The sequence below is a fragment of the Ochotona princeps genome, chromosome 5 (assembly GCF_030435755.1).
Source record: "Ochotona princeps isolate mOchPri1 chromosome 5, mOchPri1.hap1, whole genome shotgun sequence".
Classification (NCBI taxonomy): Eukaryota; Metazoa; Chordata; class Mammalia; order Lagomorpha; family Ochotonidae; genus Ochotona; species Ochotona princeps.
Window position 1 is genome coordinate 32,348,487 of NC_080836.1, and position 17,843 is coordinate 32,366,329.

The 17,843-nt window shown below is 49.7% G+C and overlaps 1 protein-coding gene across 1 annotated transcript in view; it reads left to right on the forward strand.

The window, feature by feature from the left end:
* KIF5C (kinesin family member 5C) overlaps nucleotides 1–16,267 on the forward strand; it is a 133,741-nt gene extending 117,474 nt beyond the window's left edge. Inside the window, exons 17-25 of the mRNA XM_058664200.1 lie at nucleotides 1,034–1,151; nucleotides 2,994–3,070; nucleotides 3,959–4,068; nucleotides 5,577–5,678; nucleotides 6,222–6,282; nucleotides 11,396–11,467; nucleotides 13,233–13,337; nucleotides 14,875–15,091; nucleotides 16,156–16,267. Of these exons, the coding sequence (XP_058520183.1) occupies nucleotides 1,034–1,151; nucleotides 2,994–3,070; nucleotides 3,959–4,068; nucleotides 5,577–5,678; nucleotides 6,222–6,282; nucleotides 11,396–11,467; nucleotides 13,233–13,337; nucleotides 14,875–15,091; nucleotides 16,156–16,262 (969 nt within the window). The 3' untranslated portion in view covers nucleotides 16,263–16,267. The remainder of the gene's footprint in view (nucleotides 1–1,033; nucleotides 1,152–2,993; nucleotides 3,071–3,958; nucleotides 4,069–5,576; nucleotides 5,679–6,221; nucleotides 6,283–11,395; nucleotides 11,468–13,232; nucleotides 13,338–14,874; nucleotides 15,092–16,155) is intronic.
* Nucleotides 16,268–17,843: the final 1,576 nt, after the last annotated feature.

The following is a 17,843-nucleotide window of genomic DNA, read 5'->3' on the forward strand; positions in this document are numbered from 1 at the left end:
AGCTCCTGTGTTAGATGTTCTTTCTACTTTAGCAACAAACATGGTTTTCTGTTAGGGTTGTTTTGTGCTATGCAAGAATTCCCAGAAAGCCAAAGATTTAATCATTCTGTTATGGATCTCAAAATAACAAATCTTGGCTATTTCTTGAGGTGATCTACGCAACATGACAAAAAAATATTTCAAGCCAAAAGCTAGCCTTGTTTATAATCAACTTCTTCACCGAAGGCAGTGCTTACAAAATGGTGACTCCAGTGATGGGTGTTTTGGGAAGATGTGATTCCATTAGACTGAAGCTCAGTATCTAGGATCTTCCTGCCTAAACACGGACTCACCCAGATCTGGGTGTGGGGATTCCTACATATTGCCATCTTCCTAGAAGTCATAGCTGTCCTTGTTCTGTCAGTGAGCAGGCATTCATTCATTCCAGTAGCATTTAGTAAGCACCTGCCTTACACCCTCAACATGAAATAGAGTAGATAAGTTACATTACAAGATGGTGCTGCAAGAAAATACTGGGGCTTGTGCAACAAGGAGCCAGCCAGGACAGTGTGGTACAGGTGATTGGGGGACAGTGGGGACGATTCTGAGGGACAGAAAAACACAGACTGTTAAGTCCCCAAAACATGAGAGCCTGTGCTTGATGGACAGAAGATGGGAAGAACTAATATTTGAGTTACTATGATGGAGTTGTGGGGCCATGGTTCAAGAGTGAAGCCTTCAGCCTTGCCATTTCCCTAGCACCCTTCCCTATGCTTGGGCTTGTCTCCTGTGAAGTAGATGGCAAGGAGGGACAGGGCCACGAGCAGCACCTGAATGAAGAGAAGCACCTGGAAGAAATGGAGGCCTGCTCCGGTCAGTGATGCTGAGTCCCAGGCACAGGGCAGACTATGCAGCATCAGGGCTGACACTCAAGAAAGGGACCAGGAACCTGCCCTCTGGTTTGTTTCTCCCATGGGGGTAGCCCCAGGCAAGCTTGATGATCCCTTGCTAGTCATTCACTCACTGCTGTTCTTAACGGGGCTCTCATTTGAAGCACGAAGCCAAGATCAAATCTCTGACAGACTACATGCAGAACATGGAACAGAAGAGGCGGCAGCTGGAAGAGTCCCAAGACTCGCTCAGTGAAGAGCTGGCCAAGCTCCGAGCCCAAGGTAAATATTTGCCCATTCTGCAGGTGTCGGACTCCTGGCTTAAATCAACCAGTCTGTAGTTGGCTGCAGTCATGATGTTTAATTTTGCTCCACTAATGCATTTCTAGGTCTGCTGAAAGCCGTAGCATCACTGAGGGGAGAAAAGACAGGGGACTGCGCTAGAAGATGGCTCCCACCTTGAGTCTGCATGTCTTCCCATCTGCCTCTCGGCCCCACCCAAGTTGCCCAATCAGAGGATAGGTGAGGGTTAGGGCTACAGCTATCCAGGGAGGTATTCCATCTGCAGTCTCTATAGGACCAGACATGATGCTGTGGGCCACAGGATGACTTTTCAATTCCCATTCTAGTTTGCACCTGACCTTTACACCTGCCTCCTCCATGGCAACCTATTGCACTTCACGTAAGGTCTGTGCTGCTACCTGGCTTACCTTGGATGCTTCCGCCTGAAGTGAGCACTTGGCTTTGCCAGGCAGCTTCTCCATTCCCCTTGCTGAGGATGGAGTGACAGATGCACAAGAAACTTTTAATAGATAGGGATAAACAAAAGGAGAAATCCCAGAAAGGGAGCCGGAAGCCCAGAGACTACAGCAGCTGTGTGATTATGTTATGTGGGACCAAACAACACACATGTTGCTGATAGCAAGGGAAGTTGAATCTGTTGGGAAAGCAATCTGAAGATACATATCAATAATTGTAACTTTTTTTTCTTCTGTTTGGTCTTTAGATTGCAGATATTCATTGTCAAAATTTAAATCAGCAAAAAGAGTAAGAAGGAAGTCACCTATCACACAGTTAAATTAATTAGGATGTGTTGCTTAATATGATTTTTTTTGCAATGGAGAATATTTTTTCATGTTACGTTTAATGTTATTATTAAAAACATGGAAATTATTTTCCCCCAAATTAATATTTAATATGTAGTTTTGATAGCTAGATAGGTTTGGTATTGATGTTATCCCTTTTTAAAAGTTATTCGCTCAGTAACTACATTTTGATTCAAATGCCAACGCAAATTTAACAAGAAAAAATGACCTACTACACTTTTACTTTGTAGGAGTGAATAGTTAGGAACAGGTGTACCTGCCAAAGTTGGAGATGGGAAAGACTTTCCCATCATTATCATGGTTTCTACATGGTGCCTGAGTGGAAGCCGGACAGAGGAGAGAAGATGTGAAATAAAGTGGAACAGACTAGGGAGAAACCATGAGCTGAAGGCCACTGCTTTCCCCCATTCCTCTCCTGGGCTCTGCCCCTGCCCCTTTCTGGCTGCCCAGGGAGCGCAGTGACCACGAGTCCACTGAGACAGAGTGCGGCACAGCCCTGCGCCCAGCAGGGTCCCTGCCTTTTGAATCTTGCGTGTTGTGTCTGTTTCCCTGGTTCTCCTTTGATTGTGTTTTCCCCACTCCAGATTCTTGGAGAATAAACAGCTTCCCCAGGGAGGTAAATTAGATCTCTCTGGAACACTCCCAGTGGCAGGAATCCAGCTGCTACCACAGTCACAGAGCACTTTATCATGTAAAGTGCATGTGTGTGTGTGTGTGTGACTTCAGGGGTGGTTTGCAGCGGCTGGCTAGGAAGCCAGGGTGCAGCTGGAGGCAGCCTGTGCCCAGAAAACACCTTTCCCCGTGTAGTGGCCCCGTCCCCTGAGGGTTGTGGTCCAGATGACTTTAGCAGCCAGAGCAGTCAGCCTTGGCGCCAGCCGGCAACAGGCCAGTGGTTGAGATGGGAGCTCCAGGCGGGTGTTTGGCTCCGTTGCCCTTTTGCTCCATTTCCCGTTTTTATTTTTGTCTTTGCACATGGGTCCCACTGATTGAATCTTCTCGTTATTTAAATTCAAAACAGAAAAGATGCATGAAGTCAGCTTCCAGGACAAGGAGAAGGAACACCTGACACGGCTGCAGGATGCTGAGGAGATGAAGGTGTGTCCAGCCACCCCTCTGCCAGGCCCACATGTGTTTGCTGCACTTGGCACTGGATGTTCCTGCTCTGGCACCGGGGTGGAAGAGGGATACCCGCTGGGCATTCGGAGTCATTTTCTCAGAGTGTGGCTCTAATTAGAAAGGAGCTGACGGACATCCCAGAACCCCAGGATGTGTGTAGACGGAGAGGGTAGTGTTCCAGCCAACACTCTCCCTCCTTTGAATGGGAGAAAATCTTTCCCTTCAACCTCTGCATAGAAACACCCCAAGCTTCTACTCCTGCCTGGTGCATAGAGATCTTGTGGTTACATTGTAGACCTTAAGGTGATTAAAATGAGATACAAGAAGTTGAATCTTTGTGAGATTTAGGTAAACTCTGAGCCTCATGGAGTGGATGTAGTTAAAGCAATGCCTGTGATGTGGTTGTGCTGCAAGCAACAGAACAGAATCAGGCCTCACCCCCATGAGTCCTCATCCCATTTACAGAGGCTGTTGGGGGAAAGCTGTGCTGTGGCTGGAGCATGTTGTCCACTTATGCAGGTGAAGGAGGGCCAGGCCCCACAGATGGCCTGGCTTAGCTGAGGTCACCTGTGTAGTCCAAGTCTGTGTGGTCTAATTGCCTTGGCAAGAGAGAAGGGGAAAGTTTTCTGTTTCATTAGAGACCCACTGTACTCCTAAGGCCCTCTCTGCTTTATAATGGCTCTGTGGGCTTTGTTGTCCCAATAAAGCACAACCAGGTGCTGAGAATATGAGAACCAGGAATGGCCCTAATTTTGGGCTCTGACATGCAAGGGACTCAGGGTGCAAGGCAGAGGCAGATCTAGGACTTGTCACAGCATGGGCTGTGTGCAAGGGGTGCATAACCCGTTGCTCTGGACTGTGTTGCAGAAGGCCCTGGAGCAGCAGATGGAGAGCCATCGGGAAGCTCACCAGAAGCAGCTGTCCAGACTGCGAGATGAAATCGAAGAGAAGCAGAAAATCATTGATGAGATTCGGGAGTGAGTTGGCCCGGGGACTGTGGCGTACAAGCAGTTCGGGTCTGGGTTGGGCAGGGCTCTATTCTCTCGGGCCAGTTGGGGAGGACGTGGATTTTCATTGAGGGCCAGCTGTCCTCACACTGTGGGCTCTGGGCTCTGCCCTGGTAATGTCCCAGACTGTGCTGCTGCTACTGCCAAGGTCTGTTTTCCCATCTGGAACTGAGCCGCCCAGGGCTCTAGCATGGCAGGTGGTAGGCGAGCCCAACTGCGCTTTCTCATCCTGGGAGGTAGGTCACTTTGGCAATTTAGCTGGGCACACGCAAGCCCCAGGAGTTGGGATGATGTCTGTATGAAAGTCTTGAAAACTGGTCCTGACCTTGGAGTTCTGCCAGGGCCATAAATACCCCAGGAAGGACAGCCACTGCCCCTGTTTAGCACACCACCAAAGTGAGCACATGGTGAGCTTGGTGCACACAGCCCTCTCAAAGAGGTCACCTAGCATCTCTCTTCCCTTCTCCTTCTGTGCGCTCTGGTGCTATCACTCATGATGGGTTTTTGTTATGAAAGGGGCAGGGATGGGAGCAAGGAAATTGAGGAAAAGAGGGAGGATTGGTGAGCAAGCTTGCAGGTGGGGAAGCTTCCTTAGGCGTTGATTTTAGAGTCCATTTTCAAATGGACTCTAAAGTTCCTTCACGTAGTAGACACTGGCATGTATGTATAAATGTCAAAGACAGATCTTCCATCTACTGCTTCACTCCTCAAATGCTATAGCAGCCAGGGCTGGGCCAGGCCAAGGCCAGAAGCCAGGAACCTCATCCAGGACTCCTGTATGGAAGGCAGCTGGGACTCCAATTAGCCACTCTACCAGGGAACGAGGGCATCCCAAGTGGTGGCCTTACCCACAGTGCTATCACGCCCACCTCTCCCATCTTGTCCCTTTACGGTCACCCACGAGCAGCCATATGAAAGGTTTCACAACGCTAGGCTGGTGTGAGTTTGACCAGATGCCCCCACTGGAGGCTAAGGTACCATTTGCAGTACAGGCTGAACTCTGCCCTTGGTCACAGCTCCCTGAATGCTTCCTTGAGGGGCACGCCAAACAGGAGCGGTCCCTGGGTCAGTGGAGGAGACACTTTTGGGATATCTGACCATGCAGGGATGGGGAGAGTTGGAAACAATCTGGAGAAGCAGCCTGAGTGAGCGACTGCCAGTGGTGTGGGTGTTCACTGCTCTCTGAGCATAGCAGCCCTGTGCCTAGCTCATTACTCTCCCCTGAAGCGCTTGCACACAGGCAGACTATAAATACCTCCCCAAAGCCCTTGTTTCATGCCTCTGCAAAGCTTCCCAGAAATTAGTTTTCTCGTGGGCAGGGAAGAAACTGTGAGGTTGCTCTCTGATCCCTCTAAATCCTCCAGCATCGTGTTTATTACACAGAGCTAATGGGCTTGAATCTGAACCATGGTTCTAGCCGGATGACTCAGAGGTTCAGCCTGGTGCAGAAATCCATTACGTTTTCCTCTCCATTTCAGTTTGAATCAGAAACTGCAACTGGAACAGGAACAGCTCAGCTCTGATTATAACAAGCTGAAAATAGAAGACCAAGAGAGAGAGATGAAACTGGAAAAGCTCCTGTGAGTGCACTTCAGACATTTCCCAGGTTTTTTAAAACCTCAGCTTTGACAATTCCGATCCCCACGTAGTTGGAGTAGATTTGGCTGATTTACTGCTTGTGTTTTTGCATTTTTATTTGAGAGACGGGAAGACTAAGCTCCCATCTGCTGGTTCCCTTTCCAAAAGCCTGCTGCAGCCAGGACTGGGTGGAGGCTGGAGCCTGAAGCGGGAACTCAACCCAGGTCTCAGCTGGGGCAGGGGAGGAGGGGCAGGATCACAGTCCATGGAGTCCTCAGCAATGCCCCCAGACGCTGCATTCTCCAGGAAGTATGAGTGAGGAGCCAGAGATGAGAATGGAACCCAAACTTTCCAGTGTGGAATGTAGGTGTCTTGATGATGCAGCTAACTGCTGGGTCCACAGTAAGCTACTTTTACAGTAGACCATGACTGGTTGTGTGCTCACTGGCTGTTTTTGCTGGTTTAGGTGTAGTGGGAGCTAGCATCTGCTTAGTTCTCTGATCCCCTCTCCAGTGGTTTATGAGTCCTTTTTTTTTTTTTTTCAGGTTGCTTAATGATAAAAGGGAACAAGCCCGGGAAGACCTGAAAGGGCTGGAGGAGACGGTGGTAGGTCCAAATGTCCCCTGATCCTTCTCTCTCAGAGACCAGATCCATCCATGAATTGTTTATCTGCAAATCTTATCCATGCACCCTGTTCCTTTCTGTCATTTTAGATATAAAATATCCTGGTGATAAGTGGGGCTTGTAGAATGATTCTACAACTCCTGGAAGAATCAGTCAGCCAGTCCTTTAGGGCTATGGTCCCAGGGCCCCAGCATAAGTCTCAGGCTAAGTTGCAAATCCTTAGTTCTACAGTCTCTACACTTGGTGATTTCACCTGCACCGAAGCGCCAGCAGACATCTACTGAACACCTGCTACGTGCTGGCGTTCCCCTGGGGCCTGGATCTGTCAGTGAACACCAGATCTCAGGTCCCTGCCCTCATGCAGCTTGCCTTTGGCTGGGGCCGACCCAGGGAAGCACAAGGAGGCAAGTGCTTGTTGTGCAAGCTGAGCTCTCTTGCTGTAGCATCACCTTCCACAGTCTCAGGTACCCATATATGATCACCATCCAAGGCCATTGCCAGGTGATGAAGGATTCAGATATTTTGAAATGGTATGTGACAGAGAATACACATGTACATAACTTACTGTACAATATTGTTCTATTTTATTATTCATTTTTTTAGTTCCTCTATTACTATGCCTAATTTGTGAATTTAATTTTATCCAAGGTAGGAGTCTGTAGAAAACCTAAACCAAGAATACATAGGATTCAGTCCTGTCCCAGGTTTCGGGCACTCTTTGAGGGCTTGGAATATACCCACTGTGGGTGTGGAGTTGGAGTAGGCACTGTGTTCCATTAGATGCTTCTGTATGTTGGGCGCATCAGGGAGGTGAGTGTAGCTGTGTGTGAGAGAGGGGAGAGAAGAAGGGTGCCCAGACAGGTAATGGCCTTGAGACCTGTGGAGTTCGAGGCAGAGGCATGAGCAACCAACTTGTTTTCACAAGGGTTTGGTCTTTGATTTTCTCTGAGCTGCATCTGGATCTGCTAGCTCAGCCCACTCTTAGCTTGCATTTTGGCTGCTGTGCAGGATGGCTGCCCGGTTCTGAGCCCCTCAAGGGCAAGCACTGGCCAGGCCACACAGTCTTTGGTCAAAGACAGACTTTTCTAATGGCCCCAGCCCTCTGCGTGAAGAAGCACGTTCAGACGTTGACAATGGCAAGAACAGCACCAGGCACACTCATGTGCACCCCTATGGGGCTGCCTTGCCTCCTAGAACTTGGGGAGCTTGTGTAGTCAGAGGAATCCTTGTATCTGCACTTGAGGCTACCTTTGTACCCTGGCCGGGGGCTGTTGCTCCTCAAAGCCAGATGGAGGGGATGCTCATGCAACCATTCAGGGCAGCAAAATCAGCTAGCCTTGCATGTGTGGAGAAGGCAGCTACCAAGTGGTATCCACAGTAATGGGTGATTACAGATATTCAGGCCAGTGTTGACATTAGGCCTTCACTCTTTCCCCTGCAGCCAGGGACGTATAATTTCAGGGCAGTTTCTTCCTCTCTCCATATAAGCTCCGGATACCCCCTCACCTGCCTGCCCTGCCCTTTCACGCCATCTCTCTGTGTCATTTGCATCACAACTCCTTCATGTGGTTGAGCACATGCTCAGCATGCTGATCCCTCACCATTCCCATCTGTCACCCGTGCTCATGTACTCACACTGCTGTAGTCCCGTCTGCACCTGGGTATTCACTGTGCAAACCCCAAGTCCACACCTGGGTACTTACTGTGCACACACTCCCACATGTGCCTGGGTATTTACTGTGCACACTCTCCCACATGCACCTGGGTGCTTACTGTGCACACACTTCCACATGAGCCTGGGTACTTAGTGTGCACACACTCCCATCCATGTATGGGTGCTTACTGTGTACATACTTCCATCCATGCCTGGGTACTTACTGTGTACATACTTCCACATGCACCTTGGAACTTACTATGCACACTCTCCCACCTGCTCCTGGGTACTTACAACACGTGCAGTACATGTGCCTGCATATGTCATTAGCAGGTATCTGTCCATATTCACATGTGTGTACAGCCACATGCTTACTAGTGAGCACCCGCACTTTCTGCATGTACACTCATACTCCTGCTGCATCACACACACACACACACACACAGTCACAATGCACCTACTCACCCTCACACCTGCCGCTGCTCTATGGTCACTCATAGACTCTTCTGCAAATGCCCTCACTGAGCATATGTGTCCAATGCAGTCACACAGGCATGCTCACATACTTTAAAAAAAGATTTAGATGCATATTTATTTGAAAGGCCGTGACACAGAAAGAGGGAGAGACACGGAGAAAAAAGGTTCTTCTATCTGTTGGTTCGCTTCCCAGATGGCTGAAGTCCAGCTCTGGGCTAAGCCAAGCCAGGAGTCAGGAACTCTATGTTGGTTTCCCATGTTATTGCAGGGGCCCAAGGACTTGGACCATCATCCAGTACCTTTCCAGGAACATTAACAAGAAGATGGATCAGAAACAGAGCAGTCAGGACTTGAACTGGCACTCTGATATGGGACGCTGCTTCAGCAAGCAGAGACTTAGGCCACTGCACCACAACTCTAGCCCTGGCATTCACACACACTGTTAGTCACTTATCCATCCACAGATCATGCCCACCCACACCTGCTGGTTCCCGCTCTGCCAGACTCATGTGCTCACTCTCTCCTACTCCTCAGTGTGTTATTAAAGGGTGTCTGATCAGTTTTCCTGCCAGCTTTGATGTCAGAATGGCTTTTCAGTGACGCAGCCTTCCCACCAGCCACCTCATGAGTATCTGCCCACTCGCCCTTATTCCAGTTCTGTGCTCCCTGGCCAGGCACACACAGCCTGTTCTGTACACATACATGCATGTACATGCACACATGTGCATGTGGGCGTGCACACACACACACACACACACTTTAAATCCAGGCCTTGAGCCCTACAGAATGAGCTATTTCAGATTCTCAGTTTGCCTCCACCATAACAGCCACTCCATGGCATCCCTCTTGAGCTCCCTCTAGTGTAAGGCACTTGAGTGTCTGGCCTGGGTGGACCAGGAGTGAAATCTGCCTGTATTGATGTCTGGGAAGCCTACTGCAGGGGAGGGCTGACCAGCTGGTGGGCATCTTGGGCTCTGGGGATGGACCCTTCCTCCAGCTATGTTGATGGGCCTAGAATTTTTGCCCCTCTGGTCCCACTCTCACTGTTCATGAGGTTGGTAAGCTGAGTCCTGGGCTTTTGCTTGGAGGGCAGGAACCTGTGATAGGGAGAGATTTGAGGGCAGCTGGGAGGTTAGGGAAAGACTGCATGTGATGCCCCGGAAGCCACACAATAGTTTCCTGAGCATAAATGTGCTCAGTAAATGTAACTTACTCCTGTTGTCCGAATCGCTCCTCCAAACCATTCGTTCTTCCTAATTGTTGGTGAGTCCACTGAAAAACAGCCAAAAATGAAAGCAAGTTGCCAGACCCCGGAGTCTGACATTAGAGCTGACATCCCAAGGAGTTGCTTGGACCAGATAAAATGCCAGGTCTTTTCTTCCCATGCTGCCTGGATGTGGTGATAATTTTCATGGAAAATATGACCAGGTGATACAGTCAGTAAAGCCGGAGAGAACTCCTGCAGGGCGCTTGTTGGCACTGTGGGAGCAGAGCGCGGATCTCAGCTCCATCTGCCAGGGCCAGAGGACAGTGTGTCTGTATTTCAGTGCCATGCTGTTCCCTGGTCCAGGTGGCTCTGCCTTGAACAGGTACTGTGCACACGTTATCCACACTAATTGATCTATTTGACTTCCTGCAGAAAGTAATTTATCTTCGTCAAGGACACAGTCGACTTTAGGTTCTCCCTGAGTCACCACAGCATCGGCCCCAGTAATAAGACCTTAAATCAGCAGAGAGCCTTTCTTCCCGGACACTCAGTGGCTGTGTCGTCTGTTTCTTCCCCGTTTTGGGAGCATATGTGAGCTGCATCTATTGGCAGTCTATGTCAGAGTGGCTCACTTCAGATGCATGGAAACGTTTACACTGAAAAGCTGCTCTTTTATGGAAGACTTATAAGAAACAAATCACATCTTCCGTAGTAAATGCAAGGAGGCTTTGATCAGAAGGAACTACACCTTCTGATCTTATTGAAAATATCTTCTGTTCTTTTTAACCATAGTCACCAGATCTGGCTCAGGCCTTTGTCTAAGCAGCCTAAGAGTTCATTTGCAGGAAATAACCCAGAGTGTAAGTTGGAAGTGTCCCCAAGAGTTAACTACAGTAAAAGTTATACCAACAACACAATAAAAGTCTAATGAAGAAATGATTGTTACGATGTGAAAGATGACACACTGATAAATCAATATTGGTCCTGTTTATTGGCTACTTGCTACGAGTATCATCTTGATTAATCCTGACAGCAACTGTGAGGCATCATTATCTTTAGCCTCATGTCACAAATCAGACAACTGAAGCCTGGAAAGGCTGATGAGTTGCCCAGGGCCGCCCATCCAGAAAGCCTGTGAGATGCCCACCCACAGGCATGTGTCGTGAAGCCAGCCACCCCAGGGATTTGGCCAAAGGGGATGAAGCAATGTGGGAAATCTCCATCATTGAGGGGAGGGGAATGGTAGCCAACTTTAATCCAAACTTGTTGATATCATACAAGGGGACTTCAAAAAGTCTACCAAAAATGGAATTACAAAATATAGGTGTGTTTTGGTGCAAAAATTTTGAAATCAAGGCATTTTCTTCCATAATACACATTTCTCCATGAGCATTTTGAAGACCCCCCCGATGTGCAAAGTGCTTTCATGATAAAAAGAATAGAACAAATGCAGTCAGATAAGAACATGTAGCCCTCTAGGAAGCTTTGCAAGAATTTTTGTGATTAGGAAGAAAATGTTTCTATTGAGAACACAACAAACAGGTGGGCTTTGTTCCTTCGTAAAGATTCTGGTGTGGGTTCCCAATCCGTTCCCTTTGAGACACTGGTCATAATGAGGCACCTGATCCAGGGGTGACCATGGCGTGATGGAAGGAGTGTGATGGCAGTAGTGGCGTTGATGGTGGGCTTGCTGAAGGGTTGATGATCCGGCGTCACGTGTGTCAACAGCCACTCAAGTGGCCTCTCTTGTCTTCTAGTCTCGAGAACTGCAGACTCTTCACAATCTCCGGAAGCTCTTTGTCCAGGATCTGACCACTCGCGTGAAAAAAGTAAGTTCCCTCTTGTCTGAATGTGAGGCTGAGAAGAAACCAAAAGATGGCTAAAGAGAATCATTTTCAGTTGAAGTCTCACCAGCTTAACTCGGGCTGGTTCTGCTTAAATTTAATTACTTCATGCCAAGAATGTTATTGAAAGAAATGTGCTGCAGGCAAACCAAACAAAGCAAAAAAACCTTTAGGAACATTTTCCCATCTGAGTTTCCCTTCTTAACAACAGGGCATTCTGACGTTTTTTCTTTGGCCTTCATTTCCCATGCACATCTATTTTCTGACCCCTCATGGGTGAAAGTTCGAGCTGTGGATGCAGGGACAGCCAGGGTAGTCTGGTCAGACAGCATCATTCTCACAGGTACAGAAGTCAGGCTGTGGCAAGCCAGGAGGGACTCGGCGAGGGCACTCGGTGAGAGATCAGGAAGCCTGTGTGTTCTGTGCTCTGTCCAGCACACATGGAAGTGTGCAGCTCAGAAGTTCTGTTACTCAGAGCTGTGCAAAATATGCTCAGAGGTTCCATGAGCCACTCAGCATGACAGCACTTAGAAGAGCCAGAAGTAGGATTGAAAGAGAGCAGCGTGGCAGGCAAACATGAGTCAGTGTGGCGGTTCCTTCTAATGCCTTGGAGTGTCTCAGTTACTGTGGAGGCTCTAACGACCATGGAACCTAGGGAGCGAGGCCAAAGCAGCTGTAATGGACCAGAAGACTGGGGATGGGAGTATATGACAAGAGTGTGATAAGGACTGAGGGGGAGGTGGCTATGGCCCAGTTAAGAGCTTATGATCAGACTTTCTTGATTTCACTAGTGAAAACTCTCTAGGAAGGACCAAACCTGTGACCAGGGGCTCTGGACACATGCTTTGGGTCAGTAGCAGTGGCAGCGGCAGCTGGGAGCTGGTTCAGATATGTGGTCCTCAGCCTGTACCTGACATCTGCTCCATCAGAGAGTGAGGTGGGGCCTGACTGTCTTTGAGGTTGAACAGAGGCAGGCTCAAGTGTGAGGATGCTGCTTTAGGATGGAAGGGGTGCAGTGTGAGATGTTTGCATGGCCATTGCTTCGCAGGAAGCCGAGTGGCCTCTTCTCTGATCAGGCAAAGGAAGCCTGCACAGTCATTTCCAAACTGGCAATGTGCCTGCGCCCCTTGTAACTTCTTAACCTGTGCACCTTGGCTGGGAAGGAATGTGTGTTTCTGCCAATTTCAAGATCTGATCCACTTTGGGAGTTTTTTTTCCCCCTATACCTGAATGCTGGGACTGGCTGGAAACTGACAGATGAAGCAATTCTGTAGAATTGGCAGCTGGTGGGAGAAAGCTGAGGTCCCTGTGACTTCCCAGTGGGGACCTAGATCCTTGTTTACAAGTTTGGTGACTTGTTATCAGGATGGTTGAAATCAGATCTGGGGCTTGCGTGGATGTTTGCATTCTGGTTCTTCTTGAAGAATTTGGGATGCTGTCTTCTGAAAAGCCTCATCCTGCAAACACAGAGAGATACTTGGCTAAAGACAAGTAACCTGCAATTTTCAAAGGTTGAATGCCCAGCCCTCCAAGACATGAGAAATAGCACTTCTGACACCAATCAGAGAAGTTCACTGGGAGTTGGTTGAGTCTAAACTTCTAGCCTTTCTTTTATTTTTGCATTGAAAATAGTGGTGTTGGGGGATTTTTTCCCCCTCAAAGCAGGTTTAAATGCATCGTCTGCATTGTCCTGGGGCTGAGGGTGGGCGGTGTGATGGGCTGACTGCTGACTGCTGGGGTTTGGACACAGAGTGTGGAGCTGGACAGCGACGACGGAGGGGGCAGTGCTGCCCAGAAGCAGAAAATTTCCTTTCTGGAGAACAACCTGGAGCAGCTCACCAAGGTGCACAAGCAGGTAGGCGAGTCCGGCCAGCTCCCCTCTGCTTTGCTTCCTCTCAGGAAAGGAAACGCTGCTCGGTCTGGCTGTAGTGCAGACAGGAGGCTGTGATACTATGGGCCAGAAGACTGCCTGGGCTCGGTATTGGGGAGAGTAGGTGCTGGAGGGCTGTGTCAAAGTCAGGTGTAGAGTGGAGTTTGAGTTCTCTGTTGGAGAGTGGGATGTTCAGAATTCCATCTTTTCATCCTGCCCCCACCTTCTGAGCTTGGACCCCACTTGGTCTTTACAATCTCCCATGACACCACAGGCTCCACAGACTGCAGGCCCCCCTGAGCTGATTCAGGTCTCTGATTTTCAGACGAGGATACAGACTGGGATAAGATGTGGCTTGCTTTGTTCCACGGTGGCTGAAAAGGGACTGGAGCAGGCACTGCCTGATCTGTCACCCTATTCCCGGTGATCTTGGGCATCCTCTTGGATTCCTGTGTGTCCAGAGTGGACAGATGATAACTGTGTCCAGTCCCACCAGTGCTTTAGGCCAACCATTTTTGTTGTACCCCTCTGTAGGCTGCCATGACCTTGATGCCTGGCCCACGTTAGAATTTAAGATGGGAGGGAAACGGGCCACCTGTTTGGCTCAGTGGCTGAGGGGATGCCATTTCTCTCTGGCTGGTTAGATCTTCTTCAGCAACACTGACTGTGGCATCTTCCCCAGAGGAAGGATGACAGCTTCAGCCTGCCTGGCTGAAGTCATTCAGGGAAATAATGGATGAGAAATAAGCAAGTGGGAACTGACAGGCAACTTGATATGGGGCTGTGACACCTAGCATTCTATTCATGAATTCAGTGACTGCTTATCAAGAGCCTACTGTCTGCCACGCAGTGAAGTTGGCACTGGGATAACAGAGCAGGTGCAGCCAGCCAGCAGTCACTTACTGCTGGCCCTCCCGTACCATCTGATTTTGAAAACTAGTTGAGCCACTTGGCTGCCCACAAAGGCCCTATTATGCAGGAGCCATGTGTAATAGATGAGAAACAGAGCCTCACGGTGGTCAAATGGTCAGGGAATGAGCAGAGCTGCCCCCGTAAGCCCACTCTTCATTCCAGGCTAGTCTGCTCTTCCTTACCAGTGTTGCTCAGCATCTGTAGCCAGCTTGTGTCCAGATCAGGTGTCAGGATGGACAATGAAGCCTGTAAGCAAGGAGGCCCCCAGAGCTCCAGAAGCACCCGGAGGCAGTGAAAATCTCTCAGCTTGCTCATTCTCACCGCCTAGTAGTAAATTGTCCCACCCTAGCTTAGCCCCTCCTCCCCAACACATATGCGAACAAAAGAGGGAGTAAATCCTGCCCCAAGTTGGAACTTTTCTGTTCCTGGAATTGGCTTCCTCGCACCTGGAACTGATGTGTTTGGCACACTGGGGGTCTGGAGGCAGGAGTGGTTTTTTATGAACACTGCTTATGGAGCCATGGCCCCGTAGCCTGCCAGAGTGCCTGTTGGGGGTGGGAGTTGAGCTGCCCTCTGCCTCCTTGCTAACTCCCCATCTCCGCACCTGCAGTTGGTTCGTGACAATGCAGATCTGCGCTGTGAGCTGCCCAAGCTGGAGAAGCGGCTGCGTGCCACCGCTGAGCGCGTCAAGGCCCTGGAGAGCGCACTGAAGGAGGCCAAGGAGAATGCCATGCGTGACCGCAAGCGCTACCAGCAGGAGGTGGACCGCATCAAGGAGGCTGTGCGCGCCAAGAACATGGCCCGGCGAGCCCATTCGGCCCAGATTGGTGCGTGAGCATGCACGTGCCCCTTAGGATTCCCTGGGGTCCATGCCACATATGCCAGCTCTATCAAGAACGTTGAAAGCCTGTGTCCTGTGCATCACCAGAAACCTGTGCCAGCAACCTAATATGACATTTCTGCTCAGCTTGGAACTTTGAGGACTCCAGGATGTTGTGGGGTATCTCACGGTAGGGCCATGTTCTCCCGGGAGCAGTCAGGGTTTTGGCAGTAAACAGAGGTAGGCACTGTACAATTCTGGAATAGACAGATGTGGTATACAGTGAGGCCTCTTGTGTAGGTACCAGGTGGGCCCACAAAGGAGCCTGCATGTAGCCAGGAGCCTCAGAGAGGGCCATGTGCAAGCGCAGGTTTGGAAATACCTGGAAAGGGCCCGACTGGCACCAGGGATCAGGGTGTGGTGGTTACAGTCTGGCCCCCGGGGCTTGGAGGGGCCCAGTGCTGCAGAGCCTCCCAGCCCTGTCAGGATCTGGGCGTTTTGCCCAGGCTGGAGAGGAGGGTGTAGCTGCTGAGTTGCAGTTCCCAGGGGATGAAGCCTTAGGCCTTAAAGGAGTTTTGGAGATGTTCTATAAAGAGTCTTGTTGCCTTTCATGGAAACAGCTTCGGTAATATTACCTCCCATCAGATGTTGCTATGCAGATCAGTTGCAACTGGAGACCTCAGGTTTCTAGCCTTAAAAGCAAATCTTAGATGAATGGTTCATTGCATTGCTTGGATTTCATCCCCTCGAGTATCTCCTAGAAGTTGGGGACCCAGGAAGAATGTTGTGTCCAGAGGGACCTGCCTCGGAAAAAGCACACAGAGCTGGGTATGTCATCATTCTCAGCTGCATTAGAAATGAGCAGTTGATTTGCAGGTGCTTTGCCTCCTAAACGCTTGGGTGCCTGGAGTCTCTCACCATGCCGAGGGACAGAAGGACTCACGACCCATTTCCAAAAATGTCTGGTGGTTGATGAGAACTGTGGCAGTGGTGACAGTTATGACCTGCAGGCCTCCAAAGGCTGTGGAAGCCCTTCCTGAATGTTCTGTCTCCTTCTCTTGCCTGGTACAGCCAAACCCATCCGCCCTGGACACTACCCGGCTTCGTCTCCAACGGCTGTCCATGCCATCCGAGGGGGAGGCGGCAGCTCTTCAGGCTCTGCTCATTATCAGAAATAAACAGAGTGAGTCCCTGGTGTCTGGGCTGTTTGCTCAGTGTGGGAGGCCTGGGGTGTGTGGTGTTTCTGCAGGCTGAACCTTGCACCTTTCCAAATCCCCTTCCTGCTTCCCCCAGAAGTGGGGACCTCCTATAGCAAGGGGTTCAGCTCTACTCCAGCAATGGTCTTGGGAGTTCCAGATGATCAGGCCTGGACCCGCGCCCTCCTCAATGTCAGAGCCCTAGGGTCTTCTCACCGAGCCCACCTGGTGAGGGTGAGAAGGAGGCTGCCAGGGCTCTGCAGGAGCTATGATGTATGAGTCACCTAGGCTTTCTTTTGTTAGTAGGGACCCCTGTGGGAGATGGCAGCCCCGAGGTAACGTCTGTTTGCCAAACGCATCTACCCAAAACAGACAGACAGACGTGGGGGGGAGCGTGGCTGATTTAAATCTCAGGAACTAGAATGTAACCAGCGAGAATGCCAGATAAGACAAAGCCATGGTTTTGTTAGCTGTTTGAACTCAGTCCCTGGGCTTGAAAGCGCTGTGATGGCCAGCTTCTCTTTTCTTCCGAGATGAGGGCTCCGTGCAGCTCTGCCTATAGCCCACATGCCTCAGCCAGCAAAAAGAGAAAGAAAAGGGTTTAATTTGGAAAGAGAGAGGAAGACAGAGCAAAAGCCTGTCCTTTGTGACTAAAAAAAGGGGTCACAGCTGGGCAGGCAGACCAATGATCGGTGGCCAGAGACAGGACTTTGTTCAGAAAAGCTCTGACTTTGAACATGTGGCTGGGAGAAGGAGTGCTTGGGCTCCTAGCTCTTCTGGGACAATCTGACAGGTGGGCTTGCCTGCTGAGAAGCATGCCCATGGGTAGGTGGGCAGTGTGTCCACCTGTGTCTGCTGCAGCTTAGGGGGCTGAGTGTGTAGAGGGGCTGTAACTGTTTCTCAAATCAGTGTTAGCAGGTAGCTGGAGTTAGGGTACAGAGCTGGGTATTGAGCCCAAGTGCTCCAGTGTGGGACATGGGCTTTTTAACCCAGCTAGGCCAAATTCTGACCCCTTTCTTTTCTTTCCCTTCCCATCCTCCTTTTTCATGTTTATTTCTTTATTTGAAAGACACACAGACAGATATATCTTCTGGTTCATTCCCCACATGCCTGCATGAGCTGGGGCTAGTTCTAGAATCCAAGCCAGGAGCCTGAAACTCAGACTGGGTCTCCCATGTGGGTGATGGGGGCACTCAAGTACTTAAGCCATCATCTGTTGCTTTCAGGATGCACATTAACAAGAAACTGGATGGAAAGCAGCGTGGTTGGGACTGTAGTGTGGGCTGTGCATTTCCCAGGAAGTGGCTTAGCCTGCAGTTCTGCTACATATATTAAGAGTGATGTTGATTGTTTTCACCTGAAATTTAAGGGCCTCAACATGCTTCATTATTGTATGTAGCTCCTACAGGAGCTAGGCGCTTCTCTCTCTCTCTCTCTCTCTCTCTCTATCTCTCTCTCTCTCTCTCTTTTTAAAGATATGTTTGTTTTTATTGGAAAAGCAGATTTACAGAGAGAATGAGATACAAAGAGAGTTTTCCATCCACTGGTTCATTCCTCAAGTGG